Raw genomic sequence first — 26,874 nt, forward strand, 5'->3', positions numbered from 1 at the left:
TACGCTTTAAGAAACGCACAATTTTATTAAGATTACAATTTACAACGACGCCCGTTCACAGCGAAATCTTTGGCATAATTTTGAAAATCTTGAGATAAACTCGGAGCATGCACATAATTAATGAAAGACCAAATGTCGTCTTCAGCAGCGTGTGCAAAATGAGCATCCTGAGCGAGTCCAGTTACAGATGCATCGCCAGGAGCAGCAGAAGCAGCAGCAGGAGCAGCATGCAAAAAAGGTAGTAAACAAAGTGTAATTAAAAACTACTTAGCGACGGACCAAAGGACCAAAGGACCCTTCCTTGCAGCCGCCAACCTGGTGAGTCAGACCCACCTGCGATAAATAGTTTTGCGCTGCTGTAATTTATTATCGTTAGCGCTATCCTTGAAGAAGTAGCGCCTGATGCCGCTGAGGTATGAGCGGAAATATTCGCTCCAATTAATCGTCGCAACGTTGAACTGCAGCACCGAACGCTCCTCGCGTGGCAGCAGCTCGTTCAATTCGTCAATGTTGCGATGGGCGAACTTCCACTCCTTCAATCCGAACCAAGCCATCATGTCGATTATGCGCGAGATCTTTCCGTACGCCTTCACATAGCTGCACCGAAGAAAATCATTGGCTCAATTCGGAACAATAAAAAATATATAAAATAACAAAGTACTATGTGCATGCTATATGCGAACCAATATCGAATTACTTTACTGTTCGTATCTCCCTGTGCACAAAATGCATGGAGTGTGTGTGGGGTGCACTTTGGGGTACTGAGATGCAGAGATTGTTGTCAATATGTTTGCTAATTGGGTTGGGCTTGAGTGGAGGCTGTGTGTCCGTGCTGGGGGTCCGACCACCTACATAAATAAATAGCAAAATGCTGAGGCTAATGCGCTCTAATTGCAATTTGTTAAATATTACGTATACGCTCCGAACTAAGAAGCTTGCCAAGAGGGGCGACGCATGAAAACAACGAACTGTCTTTGCTCTTTCTTTTTCGCTTTGAAACTGGATAAAATTATTCTTTAGCAATGCAAGCAAATATATGAATCTGCCAAGTTCTAACTAATCAATATTTTATGGTACAATATTACTTAGCAACACAACACATTTGCTGCCACTATAATTTCTCGTGATTAGCCATTTATCTGTGGCAAAGCCCATATTAAAAAATGAGTGCCCCATGGATACCCTGAACAGGTCATTCAATTGCCTTTCCATGTACCATTTAAAACCCATTCAATGTAGCTAACCCCCCGGAAACCCACACCAACCTACAACCTACCAACACCACTGCCACCTCAGCAAGCATATTCGCAATGGGGGCGGTGGTGAGAATGGGCGTGGCAAAGGGTCAGTGGGTGGGTGAGTGGGTGAGTGGTGTGTCTTTGTGTGGAGAGCAGCTGAATCGATGTGTGAGTGTACTTACATGCGCTTTTGTCCGGTGACCATGGCAATTAAATCTAAAATATAAGCCGGGATATTGTGCAAGAAAAATGCAATTGCACAATGCAGAGGCTTCGATGGTATTATAACGTACGAGAAGCACCTGTGACAATAATGCGGTCGATCGCAGGACATGTACGTGTGTGTGTGCGAGTGTGTGTTTGTGTGTGTTTTTATGTGTATGTGTGTGTGAGGTCGTGGACATAGCGATTCAAGCGATTTCGTTTGGCATTTGGGTTCGATTTGGTTTAGTTGGCAATCCCCAGTTCGTTTTGTGTTTCCAGTTTGTGTACGTTGGTTTTTAGGTTGTTTGAGCCATGTGTGTGTTTTTTTTCGGTTTTTTATTCCGTATTTCGTTCAGGTTTCGTTGTTTCGAGGTATTAGTAGAGCATAGATAAATGTTCCATTCACAAGAATTCGGCAATATTTAAGCATTGGATTAGACATGCATACAATACGGCAGCGGTTCGTGTTGATTTTTTTTTTTTTCAGGGGGGGCGGCAAAAATTCAATAAAGAATATATATTTTTATAGCAAATACCATGCAGTGTGTGGCATAAACTCACCAAAGCGCCTTGTCGAAAGGTTCGTGAAATCCTTTGCGCGACAGATGCATATATTGGCCCCAGGTTATGTTGTTCGCATCGGACACGTAGTTGTATACGGGCAGCTCCGCTTTGCCACCCACTTTACTTTCGCGGAGCTTAAATCTGCAGGGAAAGAAACAGAGTACTTCATTTGACACACATAAAATGATGCAACAATTAGCAAGGCCCCTTAAAAATATAAGCAAAATTGAGTTATAAACGATAATGAATATGATAATAATTGTTGAAATGGTACAATAGAAAAACTGTATAATGAATATGACAATAGTTGTTAAAATCTTACAAAGCATAAACTGGATAATGAATATGAATATAATTGTTAAAATCTTACAAAGAAAAACCTAAAAAATAAAATGCAAATAATGGGTAAAATGTTAAAAAGAAAAAACTAGTATATGAATATAAGAATAATTGTTAAAATCTTACAAATACAAAAATGGAGAAATTATTCCAGCGAATAAATTAAATAAAGAAGGTGATATTTTTTTCCGGTCCCTTGACATTATTGCCCGCGACCTTTGCCCTTCTTAATTTCTGCGTCCGTGGTATTCACAAATTTCCACCTTCTTTCTGCCGTTTGCAAACAGGCGAATGCTATCAGCTTGCGGTGTAACTCTTTACAACTTTTACACATCCTTTGGCGCCGCTTCAGCAGGATGCTTCTGTGCCATGTGTGTTGTATGTTGTGTGTGTGCTATGTGCTGGTGGACTAACCTTCGAGCGATATCCCAGGCGGTTGCTATCATGGCATTCACCACATAATCGGCGGGCAGCATGTTCGCCTTGCAGCTGGCCTTGCCGTAAATGCAACGGACGAGTCCCCGGGCGGACCAAGTGCATAAACCTGATGGCCCGTACAAATTATCAGTCCAGCCGGGAAATGGATCCTTGTACGTTGACATTACTGCGAATAAATAAGAATTAATGGCTGCTTTGTTCGCTCGGCCAGAGAATCGCAGACGCAGACGCAAAGGATGGAGCTGGATTTTTACTGTGGCTCGGAGTATCCTTGTTGATTTTCGCCAACGTCAAAGCGATAATGGTAGGATGAAGCTGGTCCACCAGTTCGGTTACCAGCCACCAATGCCACCTAAGCCAACTCATTCCGAACTTCCCATTCCATTTGCCATTTTGCTAACTGATATGCCTGACTCCCAATTGCAAGTTTTGGACTTGATTTTTTCAACCAACACTCTTTGACTACAGAGAGTTCAAAGGATATGACGCCAAGTGAGATTTTATAACTTTAAAATATTTTATAGTAAATATTGGTTAAATAATAAATAGAAAAAGATATTCCACCTAATTTTATTAATTAAATATTTGAAATATTTTATCGTTAAATGTGTAAAGAAACCCATTCAAAGTGTTAAATTCTATGCCTGTAAGAATTTTCATGTATGTATCTTAAGAAAGTTTATGTAATTCAGCTCTCCCCGATTATAAATATTTTCAGACTCGAACTAAAATTTATTTTTAAAAACCACAACTTTACGATAGAGTATTTCAGCATCTACCAAATCAGCCAAAAATGTTACTTTTTCGTTGCCATTCTCGTTTGCACAGCCAGCTTAGGATGCAGCTGCATGAGGACGATGCTTTGGCATTTTTGTGTTAAAATAAATGAAAATTTGTTTGTGCTCTGCTCCTCGAGAGCTTCGGCAGCCAGGATTCCCATTCCTCCATTCCTCCAGCCCTGAGCACTGGGCACTGAGCACTGAACACTGAGACGATGGTAAACCAAGTCAGCCATCCACTGACTTTTTGTTACGTTTCGCTCGTTACGTTACGTTGCGTTTTGTGCAGCACGAACAAAGAGGCAAACAAAATCACCAAAACAACAAGAATAAAAAAAGAAACGAAATATAAAAACTTTTTCCACATACATTTATCTGGTAAACCCTAAGAACCCTCCCCCCAAAAATTCACTAGCTACCGAACGAAGACAACTCTGTTGGCCATTTTTCACAAAATTTTAAATATTCCTATATTCCTTTTGTTTGCCACACAGATCCTCCGGGGATCTCTCTCTTTCTCTCGAAATGGAAGGAGCTGGAAATGTTTCTTGTGTGTTTTTGCTTGCACAATGCTTGCCCCTGGGTATTTGTGCTAATTATCTGACAATTAGTTTGTTAAGTCAAGTCTGCAACCGCAATAAATATTCCTGCCTTCCAGCCATCCAACTCACCTATGGGCGGTCGAAAAATACCCGCCGGCATGTGGAATGCCCGGTGATTCACCAGATTCTCGGCACACTTCTTGGTCATCGTGTAGGTGTTGGGCATCTGGCCAATCAGGCAGTGCCGCATCTTCTCCAGAGTTTCGTCGTCGAATGTGCGATAGATCTGGAGAAGTTGGAATGCAGGTGAAAATGCCATACAGCTTCAGTTAACTAAGCTTAAAATATTGAGTTTTTAAAATCGAAATTTTGTCTTTGGCCTGTAGTCTGCTAAGTGTTAAAATTCGAGTTTAAAATTCATTCATTGAAATGGTTTAACTACTTCTTTTGTAATGTGTAAACTGCATGGCAGCACAACCAACCTGCATGATTTTTTCGTAGCCAATTTCGTTCTCGTACACTTGTTCCTTGATGAATTTGCGATTGCAGTTGCAGTAGAGTGTCGAAATGTGCACGAAGGACTATGTTTTTCCGCAAGTAAGGATCCAAATGGAGGGCCATTGAAATCGGTGAGGGGAACACGCATGTTGAATGTTGATTGAATTGTGTTGGCAATTGTTTGCCCGCCAACGCCGTAAAATATGAAACACCCAAATAGTTGGAAAAAGGGTGGATTCGTGGGTGAAAAAGTGGGAGAACAGCACGTAAATATAACAATTCATACTCAAATATTTTTGCATTTATTCAGCAACAGGAATTATGTATTTTGGTTACTTAAAAGCGCGATATGCGAATATTGAACCTTTATTTAACCATTGTTTATTTCCACTAATGGAAGTGCGGCCAATGATGGGTGGGTGGTGGTTGGAATATAAACCATCATCGGTGGAAGCCTTTAATAGGCTTTTAAATTATATGCATGGAATCGTTATTGAATGCCAGCGTATTAATTGCTGATACTTTCGTTGGTTCAGTAAGGAAAATGAGCGGCTTTTTATGAATCATTGTTTAACAACGTCATCATTATAAATAACTTTCGTTTAATCTTATTATTGTAAAGTCGAAAATGCTTATGAAAGTACAGTTTGCATTCTGCTTACCTTCAAATGCTTCATTTCCATGGCCAAGTCGAGGATCTTTTTCGTTCCCAGGACATTAATGTCAATGGCGTCGCTCAGTTTCTCATTGAATTTCACCGAAGCCACAACATTAAAGACAATCTGCAGGCGAAGATAAACCACACTCAAGAATTGTAATGCATATTAAAAATGAAGAGAAGAAAAGGAGAAGAACCCACTGGCACAGAAATGCTCATGCAAAATGCACATGAGATTCGCATACAAAGCAGCTGCAGTCAGTGATGGCAAATATCTAATGTCTTATGGATGTTACATGTCCTTCAACCATTTTACAAAGAGTATGTGCTTAAAATGGTTAAATAATATTAATTCCTTACATAAAGCCTTATTTTATTTCTTGGTAACAACAAAAACTGAAATAATAATTAATGTTAGGTAAACGAATTTCTAATGTATCCCTTTTCATTACTCTTAATCGCTCATTCATGACAGCCTCCAAGTCAGCACAACAAATGCAGCAGGATGAGCGGTGGCAGATGCGGTGGCAGGTCCTTGCAACAGGACGATGAGGCGGGAATCCTGCAGTGCCACGCGTGCATTGAACATCGACAACAAAGCAATTTCAGCTAAAACAGTGCAAGCGGACTCTAAGCAGACCGTCCAGGCCTGAGTGACTTGTATGCAAAATGTTTTTGCAAACGCCACGGGAAGCTGAGGAAAATAAAAACGACCAACGGATGCGGATGCGGATAGGGACGAGGATGCAGATGCGGATGCGCCCGGATGGCAGGACAATGGCTCGCGCATGCCGGGCACTTGAAGCATGCACAGGAATTTTCATTTATTTATATATTGTGTTTTATAACCACCAGCAGGCGAGGCAACACACATTTTCACAGTTTTACGTGGCGGCGGGTTTTTCAATTTTTGTTCAAAAGTAGAAAATATATATATACAATATACAAATACATATGCACATGCACAAGCACATGCATACATATCGTGTGCCTCTTGTGATCGGCAAAACAGAGCAGAAAAAATAAGGAGCGAGAAACGAAGGAAATAAACTGACTGCCTGGCTGGTGTTGTCGTAAACATTGAGCCTGCCTTTGGCATGCAACGTTCTACGTATACGTAATGTGCTAGCTAGGGGGCGCCGAGGGGAGCACTGAAAGAAATTTCCCTAAGATAAATATGTCAGATGCTACTTAGTTGTGAACCTCAATCTATGGAATGTAACCCATGATATCAGTGTATTATGTACTTCTTTAATAATAATATTAGCTATATTTATGTATTTATTCCTTCATATTTTTTAAGAATGGTTCCCAATTTTTTTTAGTGCAAATAGATAGTAGCAGACAGGAATCGGGGGAGCCATCCAGATAGGCAAACACAACAAAGACCCATGAAAAGTTTCTCACACAAAAAGTCCATTGATTGAATTGCCGACAGAGGAGTGGTTGCGGTGCATGGAAACTGCGATGGAGCCGATGGAGCAGCAACAAAAGTTACTCACCTGGACCTCAGACGAGAGCATTGCTCGGTCGGCGGCATCAATGTCCAGGTCGATGGCACTGTAATCAGCGCGTATCGGATGCACCTTCGCCAACAATTGCGGTGACTCCTCGCGCATCCTATTGAATATCTGTTTCGAAGGCAGTTGGGTTGGGTTTGGGATTTTATCCGATATTGTACTGGCCAACCGGGAAATGGAATGGGCCGGCTGACAGGCTGACCGTATCCTGTGCTGACACTTACCGATTCATTGAAAAAGCCCTTCAAACGCTCCTGCACGCTCAGGCTGTCCTTGCTGCGTATCAGCATGTAAATTTTACGCAATCCAAACGAGCGAAGCAATTTCTCTGTTAACACTTTGCCCACGAAACCCGTACCGCCCGTAATGAGTACGGTGGCATTGCTATAGAAATCCGTAACCGGTGTCGCACTGACAGCGGCGTTGAGGGGATGGCCACTGCCATCGACGCTGTTTGCTCCTGTACTGGATGACGCCTCCTGGTAGAACTGCTCCTCCTCGTCCTCCTCGACATCGTGGCCACTGGCACACCCATTGCTACTGCGTCGCGAGGAGCTGGTGGACGAGAAGGCCTTGCGAGCGGCTATTGGATGTATTAAAGAACACATATAAAGCCAATCAATTTAAGGACTCATTAAGTGCTGCTTGGAATAAGATTCTGTCAAGTAATTAAAAGAGTCACAAGGATAACACTCGCTGTTCCATTTGGCAAAGGTTTCCAAAAGTAGGCCACAATATATTATTTGGTACTGTTAGATATTTGTAAAACCAATAATGAGTGCAAGTGTTATATCACAATGCCAAAGATGTCAGCTGACTATGCTTTGAGTTTTGATAAATCTAAATGTGTTTGGCAGTACATGAAATGTATCTTATGATAATGAAAATATATCTTAAACTCCTACTTTACACACTTTTACTAGGATTTGCCTCGTGCATGACTTAAAAAGTGGACTTTGTATGACTTATCCAAAAATCGAACCGTTCACTTCAAGGGTAAAAAGCACATTGACAAGTTTTCAATTTCAATGCGACTAAAAAGTGGGATTTTAATCAATAAACGGCAGACATGTATCGAAAAGATTTTCCCACCGCAAGTCAATTATATTAATATGAAGTACACACGATATACGAGTATATCCCTTCTAGCCCAATTATACTATATCTATTTGTGTGCCCGACAGCCCCTGCACTTTTCCACCAAGCACATCTATATATGTACCATATATGGCTTAAAAATGTGGACAGGGGGGCGGTGGGCATGGCTGACATTGTGGTTGCATTTGACCTGATGACCTGGGCGCCGGATGTCTGGCAAAAGGGAGACGGAAGGCGGACCCACCTGCTCTTTCACTCTCTTTCCATCCGCTTGTTGAGCCATTTTAAACAATGTTAATTATTCAATTATCAACAGCCAATGCGGCCACGTCCATGTGACCATGTGTCCTTCTAACTGCCGCTGTGCGTGTGTGTGTGTGTGTGTGTGTGTGTGTGCGTGTCGGCAGCCATGTGTGCGTGTCCATATCCTCCGTCATAGTCACAGTTGGTCCTTGTTCATCGCGTGAGCAAGTGCGCAGCATATGTTGTTTGATTGCAAGCGAAAAATGAGGCGCAAGTAAAACGTGCACGGATGCACTGACAAAAGTACTGGTAAATAAAAGGTAAAAATTGCTTATAAAACTGTAATAAGATATAATAAGATAATAATTATAAAAATGTAATAAGATATACAATAAACAGCAATTCCCTTTAAAAACTAATTTAAATTAATAGAGAATTTATTCTTACAAATATTTGTTTAAACTAAATATATACAAGTAGCGTTTCTTGCTTTAGCTTTCAAGCTTTGAGATCATCTACTGTAACTTATAAGTATTTTTTCCAGTGCACACATGTCAGTGCGACATAGTTGTGGTTGTTGCTGCAGTCGTCATACATTTCTGTTCAATTGTCACTGTCCACATTCGGCCTGCAGTTGTTTGCATTGGAATTAGGGAAAAACGGTTGGCCAAATCGTTAAACTCCAATTATGCCACGAGTTTCAAAGGGCTTAAAATTTAAATTATTCATGCGCATTTAGGCATCAATAAGTGTACTCATTCTAGACCGGAAATATAATTTGATTTCGAATCTTTGGCAACGCAGCCTTTGCTTTTGAAAGCTTCAGTAAACAAACAGAAAACGAATTTTCCATTTCCACAGAAAGTAAAACTCCCACTCTAAGCGGCACCACCTAAGGGTTAAAGCTTTTCGATGTCTTCGCTGGCGCCGCAAGAAACTTGAAAGCTCCGCGACCATCTTAAGCTTCTGGTAGCCCACTTCCGGTGTGAGTCTCTGCTAAGCGATAATCTTTTAAGTAAAAAGCGCTCAAGTAAAAACTTGAAAAACTCATACTTCCATTTAAAAGTATATTTTCTTCATGCTGCAGATTTATAGCAGAATGCCATAATTGCAAGATTTAAATGGCAGTTAGTTTAAAGCCAGCAAAATGAAGCGGAAATAGCGAACCGTTTTAATGCGTACAATTTATGGGCCACGCATAAAAATAATAATTGTGCTGCATTGTAATTAAGTATAATAAGAATACTGATATATTTGGTTTGTTTGCTTAATGACTCGAAATGTTTATTCGTTTTCGTTTGGTAATTTAATACAATAATAATTACATTAATTAGCCTTTCTGTTTTTTAATGACAAATATTGTACATTACATTTGCGTACATCCAGCTGTGTGCTTGTGTAGGATTTAATACGTAATCGGATTGTTGTTAAAATACTATTTAAATAATTTAATTTAATACTACTTAATTGATTTCAGGTGCTAAATTTAAATTGATTCAATTTTTCGTTCTGCTATTAATACATTTGATTTGGTGAGTTTTGGCTTGATAATAAGGTCTTTAAAGAATCAATTATTTACAACGTTTTGGACTTCGTGCTTGTAGGATCGCAATTTGAAGCTACCATTATTATAATACTGTACACGGCTCACGACCAGCATTCACACTCATTCAATATACTTGTATCCATCTGCGAAACAATTATCAGCAATGGGACTTGTAATCACAATTCATTAAGACGAAATCACAGAGGTAAATGGCCATGTTCCACTGGCACATTTAGTTGCGGGACTCTAATCACTGTAAAGCGGTTTTACTAACGCCTAAAATATATACACATCAAATATGAACATGTTAGTGTAGTGTAGCTTGACCTTAATAATAGTTTGTCACTAAAAACGTTAATACACACACGCAAGTGCCACAAGTTGCGGCGATTAAGTTTTTACTGAAATACACATATGTGAATGCTATTTCACCTCATGCATCACATACGCGTTTTTCTATGCAACCGACTGGCTGCGGAATGTGCCATTGGAACATGGCTATAACTTAAATCACTCTAGTTGAAATTAAAGTGGCTGCCACAAGGACTTGCCCGCATCCTTCTCCTTCCCCTGTTCCTTCTGCTTCACCTTCCCGTGGGAACCGGGCGGCAGGTGGACTCGCGACACCTCGCTGAGTATGCAGGTGCCATCGCACTCGGTTTGGCTGCCAAACTCCTGCTCGCAAATGCAGCTGGAGCTTTCCCTGCTAAGCAGCGCCAAGTGGACACCGCCGCCGGATGCCAACTCCTCGCTGGGGGGCGTGGTCGAGGGCAGCTCCATGAGTGCCATGTCGTCCTCGCATTCGATTACGTTCGGATGCAGAGGTTTAAAATTGTTCCGGCGCCAAGGGGCCATGGCCACGCCCACGCCTGATGCCGAAACACCTGGAGTGGCAGCAAAGGTTACCACGCTTTGATGCTGATGCTGATGCTGCTGCTGGTGATGATGATGATGGGCACTGCTGACATTGTTGTTCTGCCCACTACTTCCGTTGTAAATGGCGCTGTTAGAACCGGAGCCATGCACCCGCGGCATATGCAAACCCGGCTTTCCATTGTTAAGACCACCCCGCGGAGGGCCAAAGAGATTACTCCGGATTCGCATCGAGGAGTTGGCATAGGTTGACCTGATGGAGCTGGCGCGCGTGTGCATCGAGAAGGTCCTTTCGTGGGCGTCCATGCTCGTCTTGAACTTGCAGAAACAAGCCGCGAAGCGTTTGTTGAATTCGCGTTTGAACTTTTCCTGTGCGAAGAAAAATAGAGCACGGCTTAGGTTAATTCAATGCAATTATATCACATTGCCTGGGTACTTAAATCGAAAATAAAGAGCATTGCATAAATCATAAGACCACTTAGCAAAGTCTATTATATGCCAAAATTCGTTTTCACGCTATTTGCTTTTGCACAATCAAACTTTCTGGCTAATTATTAAGTGGATTGGCAGAAAATTTTTGGGGCAGAAGGCATCTTTTTGGCTAATGAAAGTGGTCTAGAAAAACCTCCACCTTCGCAGACGAATGCCATTTGTCTTTGCCAACAGTAAAATGGAATATCTGTTGACAAAGTTTTTCACGCACAGCCAGCAGGGGAAAAAGTTTACGAGCATTCGCAGATCTGGCTCCCAATCTATCTTTTACAGACAATTTAAGTGACAAAGCAAACAGCCGACGGGTTTTTTTCGCCTTCAACGGTTTGCCACATTGCCATTGTGAGGATTTTTGTGGATTTCGCGGTTTCACAATTCCTGCGGCCCAGACTGTAGGTGTTTGCCTATTGGCAACAGTGGAGCGCTGTTTTAATTAACTTCGACAAAGTATTTTTTTGTGTCAGCTATTTTTGGCACACGGCGCTTGGAAATTGGAAAATGTTTCAAAGTAAGCCGGAATTTATTTTCGATAAAAATGTGACGCGGATGCTAATAAATCAGTGAGAAGGAAAATGGGGAAACATCAACGAAGCAATCGATTTGCGTACAATGAAATCAAATGAGACGTATTTGACTCATTTCTAAGCTTCTTTGATTTTTGAGACTATGAAAGTTCCGTAAAAGTTTCATTTACTTTGCGTCCATGTTTGTGTTTCATTCGATGAGATAATAGAAAAGCTAATTTTAATTTATAGTATCAAAGTAATATAAAGAAACAAATTTTTAGAAAAAAGAAATATTTTCAACGTCTAAGTAAAAGCAGTTTATCAACTTACTTGTTCCCTTTAACTTAACATTTCAAGGTAGGACGTTAAATAGGTCGATATTTTGACGAGATATTGAGAGGGTCGCAAAGCAATTTCTCCCAAAATCCCCTGTCAATATCTAGCTAACCCGAACTCAAGTGCTTCAAAACTAACCCAAGGCGACCTTAAGTCCCTCATCAATCCCCACTATTCCCTGGCAAATTTACAGCCCATTTATAGACATATATCTTTTTAGTGCGTGTGTAGAGAACGTGTCCCTGGGTAGCAAATGCGATACAGAGGAGGATGTCAATCAAATCCCAGAGCCCAGACAGACAAATGCAAATTTAACACTTCGTAAACAAATCATCATCATTTGGGTCACACACACACACACACTTACGTTGTAGATGCCATAAATAAAGGGATTGTAGCAACTATTGCTCATGGCCAGCCAGTCGCAGCAGAACCAGACGATGCTAATAAAGTGGTAGTCGTTGATTTCCGGTATCGTGACATACAGTATATTATAGAGCTGCAGTGGCAGCCAGCAGAGTCCAAAGATAATGACCACGATAATTAGCATTTTGATGACCTGCAAGCAACGCAAAAAGCGGAAATTAAAATCCGCTCCGATTTGCATACCAAACAAAACCAAAGTGCAACACTCACCTTCTTCTTGTTTTTCAACAGCGTGATGTCCCGTGAATCCTGTGCGTTTCCAGGAGCACGTGTACCCCACAAACGTACTGCCATCTGGATGTAGACGAAGCTGATGACACAGAATGGCACCAGATACTGGACAAAAACCAGGGTGTAGCGAAAGGATTGCAATTGATCATCCGAAAGGTTTTTGTTCATGCAAAATGGACGCGTCACATTGTAGGTCTCATTGTTCTCTGTTCAAAGGATGGCATTTTTTTCTTTGTTGAGTTCATGGGCATTTAATCCATGCAAATCGTATTGACTTACCACGAAACCTTTCGGTCAACTCCTCAACACGAAAGGCAATGGCAAAGGGCACCGCAAACAGCAGGGCCAGCATCCAAATTCCACCAATTATGAACTTCGATACGAACTTGGTGGGACGTGCCCTGCATGCGTAAGCCGATTTTTAATGATTATGATTGACGAATCGAATCGTATCGAATACAGGGAGCCTCCCTTCACTGTGACTCACCTAAGTGGATTAATGATGGCCCTATGCCGATCGATGGCAATGGCGGTCAGCGTGAACACAGAGACATTCACACTCAGTGCCTGGACGAAGGGGCAGAAGCTGCACATGAACCACGGCAGGTTCCAACTCTGCAGCAGGGCAGCCTGGAACTGCACAGAGAGAAAATATGGCAATTATTAGAAGGATTGCTGCTAAATACTTGGCTAGTAAGATAAATATCTAGTTCCTTAAACTGTAACTGATCTTAGCCTAAACTTAAAGTTTAAATATCACAGATAATCTCTATAAAATGTATTTATATTTATCAGTATTTTTATCACAGCATTCGTAATAGTGGTCCGATATATGGAATGTCATACCTTGTTAGGTTCGTATTTAAATTTGCAATCAAACTGCGTTTTCAAAAAAAAATTAAATTTTTTTCATATTTTTTGCAATTTTTGATGATGATTTTTGAATATTGGCCGAAAATCGTTTTTCTGGTTTTTGCGACTATTAATATCAGTATTTTGATCAGAACATTCGAAATATTGGTCCGAATATGGAATGTCATACCTCGTTAAGTTCGTAATTAAATTTCCTATCGAACTGTGTTTTCCAAAAAAAATTCTAAGTTTTTCACATTTTTTGCAATGTTTGATGATGTTACCCCTTACAAAAAATAAATAATTATTTATATATATTTATTTCTATATATTTATTTATATATTATATAAATTATTTATTAAAAGTGTAATGAAACAGGGCAGCTGCATGTGACTGTGCCTGCGGTTTGCTGTGATTAAATCAACCCAAAATTGCGCCTCCATCCAAGTCACAGGGCAAACACCATTAATGGACACTGGACCACAAACAACAGGAACCTGCGAAGGGTGTTGTATTTGGGCTGTTTCAACATTCAGTGGACAAATAAACGCTCGAAATCCCAGCTAAGTTGTTTCGGACACTGATTTGCGTGGGAGTGAGTGGAAACGTGTGTGTGGTTACTGCGGATGTTTGAAGAACGCGCTTTCTCCTTTCTCCTTTCGCCTTTCGTCTTTCTCCACTCAATGCCGGCCGCAAATTGCAATTTTCTCGCCGGCTTATTGGTGACAGGACCAATGTTCTATTTGATTGCGAAATTAATATAAATTAGGTGCGCAAAGTGAAGGCTAGCTTTGGCTGAAGTTCAAGGTTCAACGGGTTGTGAAAACAAGCTTTATTTCTATGAAAAAATTTATTATATATTTTATAGTCCTAACAAGCAAATTTGAACAATATTTTTACTACCAATTAACAATTATTTCGCTTATACGATTCGCTGGTTACATTCAAAATGCTACGTAAACAACAAACTCAAATGCAATTGCGGTGTACTGCGAACCGAGCTGAATACAAAGTAACGATTCAATTACTTTATTCAAATATCCATTGCACATTGATTGGCCATTTTCCGACTATACAGCATTTCCAAAGCAAACTGCGTTTGCGTTTTGCATTCCACGACACCAGGGTATCAATTGAAGATTATCGCAATAGAATTACTCAGTATCGCATACAAAATCCAAAGAAAGCGCAGAAAACTGTTCACATGGCTTTTAGCACTTTATTTAATCCCATTAACACATAAACCGAAAATCACATTTAAATTTTGATGTAGGTAATATTCCATTACCACAACTTTTTAGGCAAGATGGGCGTGGGCCATGCCAATTTTCTAATTCCCAACATGAGCGCTCGTTGTCCGGAAATTAAATTGATGCCGGATTATGCTGAAATTGATGTCCCTACGCAGAGTGTGTTTCAAAAACTGGGTGTTCGTGTCCATTAGGGGCTACCTATCTATGGTGAAAATAAGTGAAAACTAATGCTAATGTTGTTGGCTTGTGTGATATATGCGTTAAAGTCCAAATCCATTTACCAGCTCAACAGTGCGTATGAGCAATTTCGAATGCATGTATTTTAAAACCACGCAAAAAAGAAGAGGCATAATTACCCGCATTAAAATTAAGCTCGGCTGTTGCCACTCACCTGAAATGGTATGCAGAAGAGGCCAATAATCACATCGGCAAAAGCCAAATTAGCGATATACATATTTGTCACAGTCCGCATTTGCCTGGTCGTGGCCACCACCCAAATGACCAATGTGTTGCCAATGACAGCCACGATGCTGATTCCGCCATAGAAAATGGACAACAGGGCCACAATCTCAGCGGGGGCCGCATACAGGCGCTCTGCGAATGGATTTAAAAAATAGTTGTGCATTAGATTCAAATCACTCAGAGAAATTGCGTACTACGAAGCAAAAGAAATACAAATTAATTGAAAACTGTTATACTAGTTCTTCTAATAGGTTACTACCACTGAGTTATTTACTACAAGATCGTGTTTTTATGAATGAAAAAACTGAGGATGCTTGGCTTCTTCGGATCCATTAGTTTCAGTGTTAAATGTGTGAAAAATCGCGCTTGCTGACAGAAGCAGATTAATTCAAGTGTCAGATGTCAGTTGTCAGTCAACTGGTGGCAGAGCCGTCGACATTCACGTTTCTGCTGAGCAAAGGAAATTTTGAGTAGAGGAAATTGAACCGGATTTAGATAGCCGGAGATAGAATTTCATAACTGCCACTTTGAACAGGGATACACACGTAATTTTCTATAAAATATTTATAGTAAAAACCTAACTTTGATATAAATTTCATTAGCATTTCCGAACATCACCTGTTTCCACATATCAAAGTCAATAAATGGATGGTCTTTAAATAAACAGCCCCCGGTCTCATGAATGATTCAAGATCAAAAAACTAACGGCGAACTGTCAGGAGAAAAAAACACTTGTCAATGTTTTTGATTGATGAGACGTCAAGTCAATTTGATCCAGTTGGATGAGTCGCGTGCCCAGTTTGCTTGAAGGGATTAGGAAGGACACTTACCAAATTCAGCTTCCTCCTCGGCGCCGGGCAAGAATTCCAGGCGGGGCTCCTGCTCGATTAAGTCCATGGCCAAAAAACTTTTTTGCCTTTTGGTTTTCGTTGTGTATCCTAATGAGGATATAATATCCTTTAAACCTTCTACTTTAGTTCGACTGCTGCTGTCTTATGTAGTGCAGTACATCTTCAGGGTCTTCTGGGCTTCATTGCAATCTAAGCTAGAAACATATAAATTACAGCATTTGTTTAAACCTTCTCGGAAAATTCGCAAAAAAATGAATCAGCCACATTTTCTGGTGGTCAGAGTAAAAGGTGAGTGCAGACAACAGCAAATGAAACAAATGATCCGAAATAACATTGAAAAGCTATACAAACAATCTCAGTCTTGCCCTCAAGGAACATAACAAATTCAGTGGGTGGACATGAGTTATGGCTCAGGTGGAATCACCTGTCAGCTTTCACATGTGAAAAGTTTGTTCTGTATAATTGAAATTGCACCAGAATTCAGTTCGGCAACTGTGTGCACTGCAATAGAACTTTGACTGTATTTCGTTACTTATGAAAACAGTTCTTCATATTTTCAATGATTTTATTGAAGAGTCACGCCATAATGTTTTGAGGATGCTCAAAAAAAAATAAATAAAAAACTGTGCGAGTTCATTGTATGTTTGAGAATAGGAGCCTCACTGTGGTTAATTGGGCATTTATCGAACTGTTAAGATTGTTGGGACTTGTTAATTTATCTTCTGCTGTGTAAACACTGTCAAGACTTGTTAATTTATTGGGCAACTAAATGTTTATTCCATAGGCAGACGGAATTGCTATAGATTAATGTGGGGAGGCTTGTAGAAAGTATATTAGGAAAGTGGCGAGTGTCGTGCAAAAATATGTATTTAGTTTTAAATGACTTCTTTTACACTTTGGCCTAGAAAGACTTTAAAGACTTTGTGGGCTTTTAATAGGGAAATGTATATCATACGCTCCACCAAATTGGTTGCAAAACTTAGTTTCGGGCATTAAATTTCTCATTTTATTATTCTGGTCACAAGCTGCAAATACTGCAAGAAAGCACCCTAAAGAAAAGCCCCAAAATGTCTAATAATATCACTCGTAACTTTCTTTTGTAGTTGCAACAACCATAAGTGAACATATTTTCGAAACATTATGGGTCCTATAAGCTGCCTTCATTGGAACTAGAATCTTCACCCTAATCCTCAAAATCCCAAAATTAGACCCATTTGCACAGCTTTACCCCGGGCTGTAAAAAAATACGAAAACTTAGGACCCAATTCGTGGAAATCGAGGAACTGAAAACTGAATGGAGAGCTCCGTTCATTGTTGAAATATTGCTTTTGTGTGTAAATATGTGGGACAACATCAGCACCACTCACTCATTTAGATGCCGCTTAATCGCATGAAAGGTTCAGGGACAAGCCAGAAGTTTGCTTTTTGTGTTTGCGGTAGTCATATGCAAAGGTTTGCTGCGGGCTCTTTGAAAAATAGTATACAATTTTTCAGTGGCAAGGAAGAGAGGGGGAAAAATCGGGAAAACTGTCAGAGCTGATTATGATTAGAGTGAGTGCAATTAGTCCGGCCAAGCGAGACGCCAAGATTTTCTAATTAACGTCAAAGGAAAATCTCGCTTTATTTGTGGCCGTCTTGGGTGGCTTGAATTTTGATGGTCAACTAATTGAGGGGCGATGATTTTCGGGCCATTAGGCAGAAGTACAACTTTATTGTGGTGTGAACTTGTGCACGCAAGAAAATAAACCTAAAGATTTAAACAAAAAATTAAATAATCCTTGACTTAAATGGTCTCAGAATGAAATTGATCTACCTTGCGCCATAAAGTTAAGTTTTTCTGAAGAAGTGGAAATGTGATAGGAAATTTAGTAAAGGAAAATCTTGCACAAAATCTCCTAAGTGGTACTACTTTTTTATCCGTGCTTAACACTCCATCGGCGTGAAAAGTGCTGCCGTATTTTTCCATAAAATTCACTGGAAACACACTCGAGAACAAAGCAGCCGGGATTCGTGTCACCAAGGACCAAGCCATTAATTTGTAAAATTTACAGACTTTTGACTTCACACAAACAAGGAACATGGGTCGCACGTGCGTTCGAGTTGTGAAATTTCTGCGCTGGAGAGTCAGGTGAAGTGAATAACAAATTTTTCAATAAAATTGTTGGTTAGGCAGCGAATATTAACAAAAGTGTATCCTATTAGACCGTCAGATGGGTAGGTAGATATAGGAGATCAAAGCGAAAATTCATATTGGATGGCAACGCGGCATCAAAAGTAGAGCCCATCAACGAGGCGGCTGACAACGATATATGTATTATGAGAATGGACTCCCACATCCTGTCCTTTTAAATAACATTGAATATTGCGCATACGACACATAAGCCGGGCAACAACAGCCACATTATGGCAAGGCTTATACCATCGCCAAGCAAAGGCATCTCATTTAATGAAAAAAGCTGGGAAAAGAAAAGAAAAGACAACTTGTCCAATAAAAGCGCAACTGTAGGCTGATGCCTTGTAACGACTTTTGCTGAGGGTATTTTCATTTGTTTATGAAGTTTCTCCCTTGATAAAAAATACATATTAATGTAATTAATTCCAAAAGTTACCAAAATATTTTAAACAGTATGCGTATATTAATATGACAATTTAAATATTATACCAAGGTTTTAATATATTATCAAAGGATTATTAGATATAAAGTCAAATAATCAGGATTTGGTATCTTGGCTATAGCAATACATTAATTGATTCTTTAGAACTTTGTACCTTTCTCAGTGGACTTTAATGTACGAGTATTTGGGTATAGAAATTGTTTTTCTTTCTGGCTTATATTTTATTCGGATCTGTGTTCTGAGCAAAGGCTTTTGAGTTAAGAAGCGAGGGTGTTGATTCTGGGGTCGTGTGGGTCCCTTTGTTTACAGTGCCAACGGACTTTTGACTTAAGCCCGAACTGAGACGTCGTGTGTTTACGGTTTCTGGTTTGATTGGTCTTTTGGGACAAATGTTTTCAGCCGTCTAGTCTTATTTCATTAAATAATCACTTGGGTGAGCGAGGATTGCAATTAAGATTGTTCTGCCAAGTTAAAGTGTCAAAGGAGTGGTTAGAATTTATAACAGCTTAAGAAAATGTCACAGAAAGTTCAGTTATCCTCATGACATGAGTAGGCTTTGTGCTGGCTTAAACTCGTTTAATTGTTTTCCATGAAACTTGCCGTAACCCTTTCAATGTTGTTTACTTGTCGTCTTACGATCTTGCCTTGTTTGACCTAGTTTTCCTGGAAGAATGGAAGAGACATTCTCAAGTTTAACTGTTGACCCTCTTCTGGGCAATGGTAAAGTGATGGTCACTTGAGCGTTTGCTGTCAGCAGCACTCAAAGGCGAATCAATTAAAAATTAATTTAGCTTGATGCCCCAGGGGGCAGGTAAATGATTTTAGGCAGCTTACTAATTTGCATAAGGCATGATGAAATGCTCTCCCACAATCATCAACATTAGCCCAACATTACCAGCTCAGTTTGGGACACTCGAATGCTCTTTGCTGTTGGGTTAAAAAGCATTTCCCACAGTTCATTTAACTGGCTTCACCCGCAATTCACCTCACCCACTTTTGGGCCATCTAACGCGGTATTCATCAAAGGACCTGGCTAAGAGTCGCCCATTAAGGTCGCCTCCTCTTTGACATTGTTTGCGTAATATCCTGTCAATTTTATGCGCCCTTTTGCGGCTGCTTTGCCATTTGTCAGAACCATTTCACAAATGCTAAAATTAGTATGTCTAAAATATTTTCAAAACGAATAACAAAGTAATGTCCGAGACCCAATTACATGTTTTTGTCCTGCTTTCTAATTGCGCATTACGCACAGCAAGGCTTACCAAAAATCATGGCCCAGTTGTCCTGGTCCTTTGGACACGTGCCTCGTAAAAGATAACAGTGATTGCTACCAATAATTGAACAGGTCACGAGCTTTCATTAGATGGACTTGAAATTATGACATAATTTATTTTATTTCGACAATTACGATTTTAAAAAATTTTTAACTATATTATACACATTCTATAGTTGAATATGATATTTTAAATATTTTCGGTCCTCTTTCTTAAAGGTAAGAAATACAAAAGGAAAGCGGACACACTTTGTTGCACGTAAATCACAGTTTTTAGTGTCGCATTTAGGGTCTTAAAATTGCAAAAGAATTCTTACTACTCTCTCAAGTCACGTGATCATCGTTGAGCCTTACCACAATCCAATAAAATCCTCATCAAGACACGGAAAAATAAAACCCGAAAAGGTGAGCGGCGAAAGGGGACACATTTGTGGCAGTAAGAGTCTAATTGTAATAAATTTCAGTATGCCCGCAGGGCCTGTAATTCCGAGAAACGCGAAACCCTCTTCCGGTTCACTCGGCCAAAAAAAAAAAGAAAAAGGAGTCCACTGAAATTGGTATTTATATAGTTCTTTTGCACTTCACCAGCCTAGGGCCACAATTAACTTGTCCGTGTGGGAATTCAATTAAAAGTCCATGCGCTTTTCGCTTATCCTGAACTCATTTTCACTAAGAGAGGGGGTTTTTTCGTTTTCAGAGGAGCCAGCTAAGCATCCTGGCCGCACGACCTTCCGTTATCAACTGTTGGCAGCAGGTTCTTTTTCGGCTGGAACAACTGTTGAACTGTTGGCAACACGCACACGAAGCCAAAAGTACGAGCATCAGCCGATGGCGGAGTTTTTCAAAGAACAAGAAAACGAGGCGGGCGAAAAAGGCAAATTCAAGTCGGGGATTTTGGCACTCAAAACACAACAAGTTGCACTTCAAACCTGTTGGCCATCGAACAGGTTCCGACGACCCTTAAACTTGGCCAAAAGCGGTGCCAAAAAAAAAGAGTAATTCGCATTCTATATGTATATAAAAGCATAAATTTATGATGCTCATTTCCATTCCGCCGGCAAGTTTATGCTGATGAAGCTAAGTGAAAAATTAGCAAGAAAAGTAATAAGCAATTAAAGAGCGTTTTTCACATCCTACAAAGTCCAAAAAAGTTCGTATTAACAGGGTCTACTGATTTCCTCTCCGATTTTTCCACTTATCACAGCTTTTCCATGTCATCAGCTTTAACGCTACCCGGCACCTTGGCATCGCCGGCAAAATCCAAATGGCTGAACACACTCTGATTTGCATACTATATATATACGATATGTATCACACACACACACACCCTTTGTGCCACTTACTATAAATGTGTGTATACACACCTTTTGTGGCACGCTCGCTTTTTCTGAATGGGAATTAAATTACATATCATGCCGAAGAAACGGAGGAGAAATGCCCAAATTTGTACCAGCTCATTCTTTTATTTTTGGATTGCCGAACATATGCAAATTTGTGTGTGGAAAATATGGCGGAAATTGAAAACAGATAATCTGAAAAGTGTTTCTCTGCACTTAACAAAATAATTCCCTTTGATTGATGTCAACAGGAGGGCAGAAATCATTTCAAGTCAACCGCGGAAATCTTTTGATGGCTATTAGCATTTCCTCGAACCGGAAATGCTTTCATGTATATTTTTAAGAAGGCTTTACTTAAAGTTTAAAAAAAATTGCCTGCACTTAAGCCAAAGTAATTCTAGTTCACGTGTGGTATCCATTCGATCAAAAGATAATTTAACAAGCACATCACGTTTGCTCGCAACTTCGCAACTCATTAAAATGTAAACCCCTTTTTTGAAAAGAGACATGTATTTTTAATAAAATGTGTAAAGTTTGGGATTGACAGCATGGCAAAAAAAAAAATAACTTGGGGGGAACACGTGCGCCTCTCTAGTTTAATCAAAGGAAATAGAAAACCTTTTGATGAGGTTCAGGTTCTCTAAAGAAAACTTTAAACACAACTCAACTTAAAGCTGCGCTGAAAGTGACTGTGTCACAAATTCGCAATCATTTTCATGCGCGGCGAAAAATCTAGGAAAATTGTCTATGGGGGGTATCCGTCTCACCAAATCAAAATGCAAAATTCTTTTTGGCTTTGGCAGACGAAATTGCCACACGACAGGTGCAAATGGACCGTAAATGGTTGCGTTGAAATCTGCTTATTAGATTGAAACATATTTGCGCCGATAAAAATGTATTTCAATTCGATTCACGCATACTCAGCATGAGATTGTAGCACTCCAGACTTGACCCCTGACCCCCCACATAGATTAGCATTTTGGGCATCTCAAGATTGAAACAAGATTGGCATTAGGCCAGGTAATTCGTAAATTCACAAAGTCAGTGCTTGGGCTTAAATAATTCAATTAAAATTTGGGACACATCTGTAATGCTAAAGCAACAAACACAACTGACTTCCCATCAATTTGCTTAGTTAATTGAACTGCATATTTACTTGTTAGATAGTCAACATTGATTTGTTTTCACTGGACAAGCTGTTAGCTCAAATTTGCATATGGGTCTCACATTACGTGCATCACTTGGCAATCGACGAAGCAATTTCAATTGAAGTGCATCTAATCTCGCCTGCTTACAGTTCACGGCACTTTTGCCCAGACTATAAATGTGCAATGGCAATGCCAGACCTAAATCAAGTTAATCAGCACATCTAAATGCACATAAAGGACACAAAGGCGACAACACTCCATTTTGCACACTTGGCTTCGTCCTTGTCAGAAAGCCAACAAAATTCCACAGCTAATCGGTCATCTCAAGTGGTGAAAAGAAGCAAAAAACTCAATTCCACGTGGAATACTGCCAACTCCAGACAGACAGAAAACAAATTTCACATTCTATTGTCCGCCACTTTCTGCGGTTAAATACACCGACACAATACAATTACTCAAGGTAACTAATTATAGTAAAAATGTTATAAATATTAATAGAATTTCGAGCCTGAAAGTGTCTAGATCTGATCAATGTCTGTTCAGCACATCAAGTCGTTGATGACAGTTGCTAAAGACATCAACAAATTAGTAGTTTCGCCTGACGTGGTTCACCATAAATAAATAATTACGAAAAGATAATTACCAAAAGAGCTATAATTCCGTATATAGCACAAGAGTGGAAATGTAAGTGAAAATTTCTTGAAATAGAATTTTGATTGCGTGGAACGATAAGTTCATAATTATTATTAGTTATGCAAATTATCATGTGAGTTTCATTTAACCGAGTAAAATGTAATTTGATCTTATTGTAATTGCTTGCAGCAGTGTGCATGTATAAAATGAATGGTTCCTCCTACTCAAAAATTGATTATGCTGTCCGTCAAAGTCGAGGCAACTGACATATTTATTATTATTAATACCCCACAGTTTTCATTGAACACGATTTCAATAGTCATTAGTCGATTTGTATTCATAATGTATTCAGGCTGAAATATGTTTGCTTTATTTGCCCTGCAAGGGACTTTTACTGCCATTCAACAAAGCAGACAGACGTCACTTAAAGATTTTCTGACCAAGTTTATTTTAGCTTAAAGGCAACCATGTTCTTCGAACAATTTTCCTTCGACTAAAAATAGAACGATATTATGCAGAAAAAAAAAAGAAAACTGGCTTCTGCTGTCGATGACAAGATTTTCTCCAGGGCAAAAATGTCAAAGATTTGCAAATAATTGCTGTATACGATTTGCAGACATTTTAAGTAGAGTCCTCCGCCAGAGGAGGGTACAAAATTTGCATCGCTCTGCTCATCGGCATCCTTTTTTTTTTGTCTTTTGCTTGGCGGGAAGTACCCTTTCTTTCAAAAGCATTAAAACAAGCAATAAGGAACGCGAAAAGTGAATTTTTTTCAATAAAAGTCAACAAGCGTGAAAGCGAGTTGAAATATTTTCGTGGCAGACTTCGTGTTGGCATGAGCATACAGAACTTGGGCGGATGGTAAACAGTATCCTGTGGATAAACACAAAAACTTAAAGGAAAAATGAGGAAAACAAAACTCTTAAAATGAGAAAAAATAGTTTATGAAGAACTTAAACTAAAAATTGTGAAAAGTGCCTCTTCTAGTGGTTCACCGCTTTAAATCCTTTAAGTCAACCGTAATTTCTCTCGTCTCTCATTGATAAGACTTCAAATTACCCGCAAAAGACAACTCTAGAGAAGTTCTACAAATTAATTCAGAGACTTTTCAAAGTTTTCAAGTTGACTTCGAGAGCCTTAGAATTGCAACCACTTTGAGTTCTGTGCACTTCAGCCCACACCTACCCTTGAAAGTTCTTTAAACTTTTGCTCAATCCCCCTTAAAACAACTTGAGTTCCAGCAAAGGTCTTTAATTACCCAGAGCATCTGGCAACCGTTCAGTGAACCTTGCAGTAATCATCGAGCTCCATTCAATTGAATTTCATCTGCAAAAGAGGTTCAGCTAATTTTTTAGCAAGCATTCGTAGCAAAGCCAATTTGCCATTACAAATTCCCACTGTTCCTTGACCTTTTTGCCAAACAATGACAACACCGAAGCGGTTTCACAACAGAGGTGAAACAACAAAGCCAAGAAGATGGAAAATCCCCTGCCAATGGCCCAATTAAACGATAGCCAACCTGACAAAGCCAGGATTTCTTATATGCCAAAACCTCGTGTGTGTCAAAGAAAGGAAAATATTTGTAAAATTGCAAGAGGGAATACATTGAATAAAAAATTTATGGCATGAAATGCCGTAGAAAGCCTATCCAAGCGATTGCAAACAAATCATTTTTAAAGATTTTTCCTGCTATAAAAGTGAAAAATTGCAGAAAATTTAATCCACTTTTGGCAATTTGGCCATTTAAAGCGAAATCCATATAAAAGCCCCCATAAGTAGACTATGCAAATCCTCTTGAAGCTGGTGCAAATTTATAGCATCATCCCGCGGCCTTTTGTATGAAAATCTCGTTCTCTATTTTTGGACTATTCCAGCTCAATCAGGAGCTTAATTAAAAACGAAATTAAGAAACCCAGCAAATTATGGACCACGGAGCTAAAATTATTTCCCGATTACTCCCGCCGAACTTTCATGCTATTATGCTCCCAGGATAATGTAATTAATCATGTTACGCGATATCCAGACAAGCTGTGTGCGCAAGGATAGCAGAAACCAACCTGAGATAAATACATTTAATCTCACACTTTAACCGCAACAACAACAAATGAAAATCCCATTACGGGCATTATCATTATCTCTAGTAATTAGTGGCCTAGCAATACGAAACCAAATTCCGAAATGCCAACGGGTTAAATACGGAGCAAAAGCAAAAGAAGAATTTTGGCCAAGAAAAGGAAAGTAGGTTTTATTATCTTTTACCCAGAATAACAAACACGCAACAGGAAAAGGCCATTTGTGGATTGTGTTTTCTCACCTGCAACTCACGTTGTGGCTTGTTTGTTTCTTGGCTTAATATGTACAACGAGCTCTTCCTTTGAGACACAAATAAAATGAGTGCTAAATTCCAGATGCGTCTTTAAGTTTGTATAAACATTTAATGCTCCTGGTCTTTTGACTGAGCAGCTCTGTTTATTATTAGGATTTTTTCTTTGTCGCTGCTTAATTTCCTTGCCAAGGCAAAAGTTAGTAGCACCTGCAATAACCTTCTACCACAACTAATTGAAAATTCTCTGGTCCTGGCAACATTGTAGCATAACTTATGTGTGTTCTGAGAATAAAGTAAAGGTTGCAAAATTTAAGGCAACAGATTATAACTCGAGAGCTTTTCCATCTGCCGGACAGTCAAGGGAAAAACAGAAACAGAAGACAGCTTACAAAGCTGACTCCACACTTCTCCATCTGGCATTTGAAATACTCAATGATGAACAGAACCATTAAGGACAGGAAAAGGATTGTGTCTGCAGTGCCAGGGGAAATATTTTATTACACACTGAAATTCAGATAAATTGTGTATTCCTGTTTATGAAATATGTTTGCTTTGCCTGCGGTTAATTGAAATTCGATTCTAACTACATTTGTACACATTGTTATTGAGTATTGTGAATTGAGTCAGCTAACCGCAACAGGAAAATTCCAAGCAAAATGTTTGACTATCGCAAGTAAACAAACCACTTTGTACTCGACGCTCTTTTATTGTCCCACGTGATCAAAGTCTATTGGATGCTAAAATTTCATTGATAAATTTCGCAGACAACAAAAATTTACTAGCCGTATGAGAGAGAACGTTTAAATTGCTCAATTGCCAAACAAATCGACAAAGTGTATGGGTTTTTAATAGATTTTTTATTTGTTTATTGAGGCGAGAGCTCAGATCGCTTGATAACTATTTAATATGCCAACAATGTGTGCAGTTAATGCTCTTAATTGTAATGGTAATGAATTTTTCACCATTTTCTGTATGACGGAAGCCCATTTAATGTGCTCAACTTACCACACAAAAATTAATTACTTTTCTGATGGATTTAAATGCGTTTTTTATATTTTCTGTTGTAATTAATGAGTAAATGCTCATTTATTTCTTTCACTGCCCAATGCAATTAGCTATCTGGTTAGTTTGCTATTGACTCCGCATTTATTTGCTTAATGGTCATAATCAGTCGGCGAACAAACAGTAAACTGTATATATGTTTAATTATACACTCAGATAAATGCGCACTTTAAAGAATTTTAATTACGACTATTTGTTTCGTAAATAATTCTGTGGTAACTGTGCATATATGCCACTGCTCGAATTTGGTATCTTTGGGTGAATATTTAGTTTCTTTTCGATAGAGTTTCGATCGCAAGATACAACCGCACGATTAAAGCTCCCGAACTCAACTGAATGGCAGTGGAAACTCGGCAGCCTGTTAATTTTTTCTTGTCGTGCCGGCTTCTATTGATTCCAACACAGATACAAAGAGGGGCAGGCGCACTCGCACACACGGACACAACCCCCTATTTTTTTTATATATTTTTATCTCTGGAAGAATAACGCATACGTCAGAGTAGGCATGACCACGAACAAAAATTGCTCAG

General features: G+C 39.4%; 2 protein-coding genes across 5 annotated transcripts; both read right to left on the reverse strand.

The window, feature by feature from the left end:
* On the reverse strand, positions 1-7,775 carry LOC6533065 (fatty acyl-CoA reductase wat). Of its 2 annotated transcripts, XM_015194313.2 has the most exons (11): positions 7,695-7,775; positions 7,005-7,363; positions 6,763-6,891; positions 5,265-5,384; positions 4,587-4,685; positions 4,234-4,390; positions 2,760-2,949; positions 2,004-2,147; positions 1,421-1,540; positions 334-597; positions 1-167 (listed from the first exon to the last, which is right to left on the reverse strand). In XM_015194313.2, the coding sequence occupies exons 1-11, from the start codon at positions 7,717-7,719 to the stop codon at positions 56-58; spliced, it is 1,719 nt and encodes a 572-aa protein (XP_015049799.1). In that variant the 5' UTR covers positions 7,720-7,775; the 3' UTR covers positions 1-55. The 2 variants fall into 2 exon arrangements, with proteins under 2 accessions (XP_015049799.1, XP_039230293.1); XM_039374359.1 differs by lacking the exons at positions 1-167; positions 334-597; positions 1,421-1,540; positions 2,760-2,949 and having other exon boundaries at positions 2,068-2,147.
* Positions 7,776-9,374: 1,599 nt separating this feature from the next.
* Positions 9,375-26,669, reverse strand: LOC6533066 (RYamide receptor). Of its 3 annotated transcripts, none has more exons than XM_002093762.4 (8): positions 26,288-26,669; positions 15,930-16,144; positions 15,029-15,231; positions 13,019-13,167; positions 12,811-12,932; positions 12,511-12,737; positions 12,242-12,433; positions 9,375-10,909 (listed from the first exon to the last, which is right to left on the reverse strand). In XM_002093762.4, the coding sequence occupies exons 2-8, from the start codon at positions 15,994-15,996 to the stop codon at positions 10,193-10,195; spliced, it is 1,677 nt and encodes a 558-aa protein (XP_002093798.1). In that variant the 5' UTR covers positions 15,997-16,144; positions 26,288-26,669; the 3' UTR covers positions 9,375-10,192. The 3 variants fall into 3 exon arrangements, with proteins under 3 accessions (XP_002093798.1, XP_039229994.1, XP_039229995.1); XM_039374060.2 differs by lacking the exon at positions 26,288-26,669 and adding an exon at positions 20,193-20,581; XM_039374061.2 differs by lacking the exon at positions 26,288-26,669 and adding an exon at positions 19,828-19,847.
* Positions 26,670-26,874: the final 205 nt, after the last annotated feature.

This window comes from Drosophila yakuba, chromosome 3L (genome assembly GCF_016746365.2).
Source record: "Drosophila yakuba strain Tai18E2 chromosome 3L, Prin_Dyak_Tai18E2_2.1, whole genome shotgun sequence".
Classification (NCBI taxonomy): Eukaryota; Metazoa; Arthropoda; class Insecta; order Diptera; family Drosophilidae; genus Drosophila; species Drosophila yakuba.

Excerpts from the sequence above, each read along its gene's own strand:
- LOC6533065 (XM_015194313.2), bottom strand. The coding sequence starts at position 7,719 with ATGCACGAGGCAAATCCTAGTAAAA. Across the intron at positions 6,892-7,004 it reads AGGGCTTTTTCAATGAATCG|ATATTCAATAGGATGCGCGA; the intron begins GTAAGTGTCAGC and ends CCTTCGAAACAG. Across the intron at positions 2,950-4,233 it reads TATTTTTCGACCGCCCATAG|TAATGTCAACGTACAAGGAT; the intron begins GTGAGTTGGATG and ends ATTTATTCGCAG.
- LOC6533066 (XM_002093762.4), bottom strand. The coding sequence starts at position 15,996 with ATGGACTTAATCGAGCAGGAGCCCCGCCTGGAATTCTTGCCCGGCGCC. Across the intron at positions 12,933-13,018 it reads GCCATCATTAATCCACTTAG|GGCACGTCCCACCAAGTTCG; the intron begins GTGAGTCACAGT and ends TTACGCATGCAG. Across the intron at positions 12,738-12,810 it reads GTTGACCGAAAGGTTTCGTG|AGAACAATGAGACCTACAAT; the intron begins GTAAGTCAATAC and ends TCCTTTGAACAG.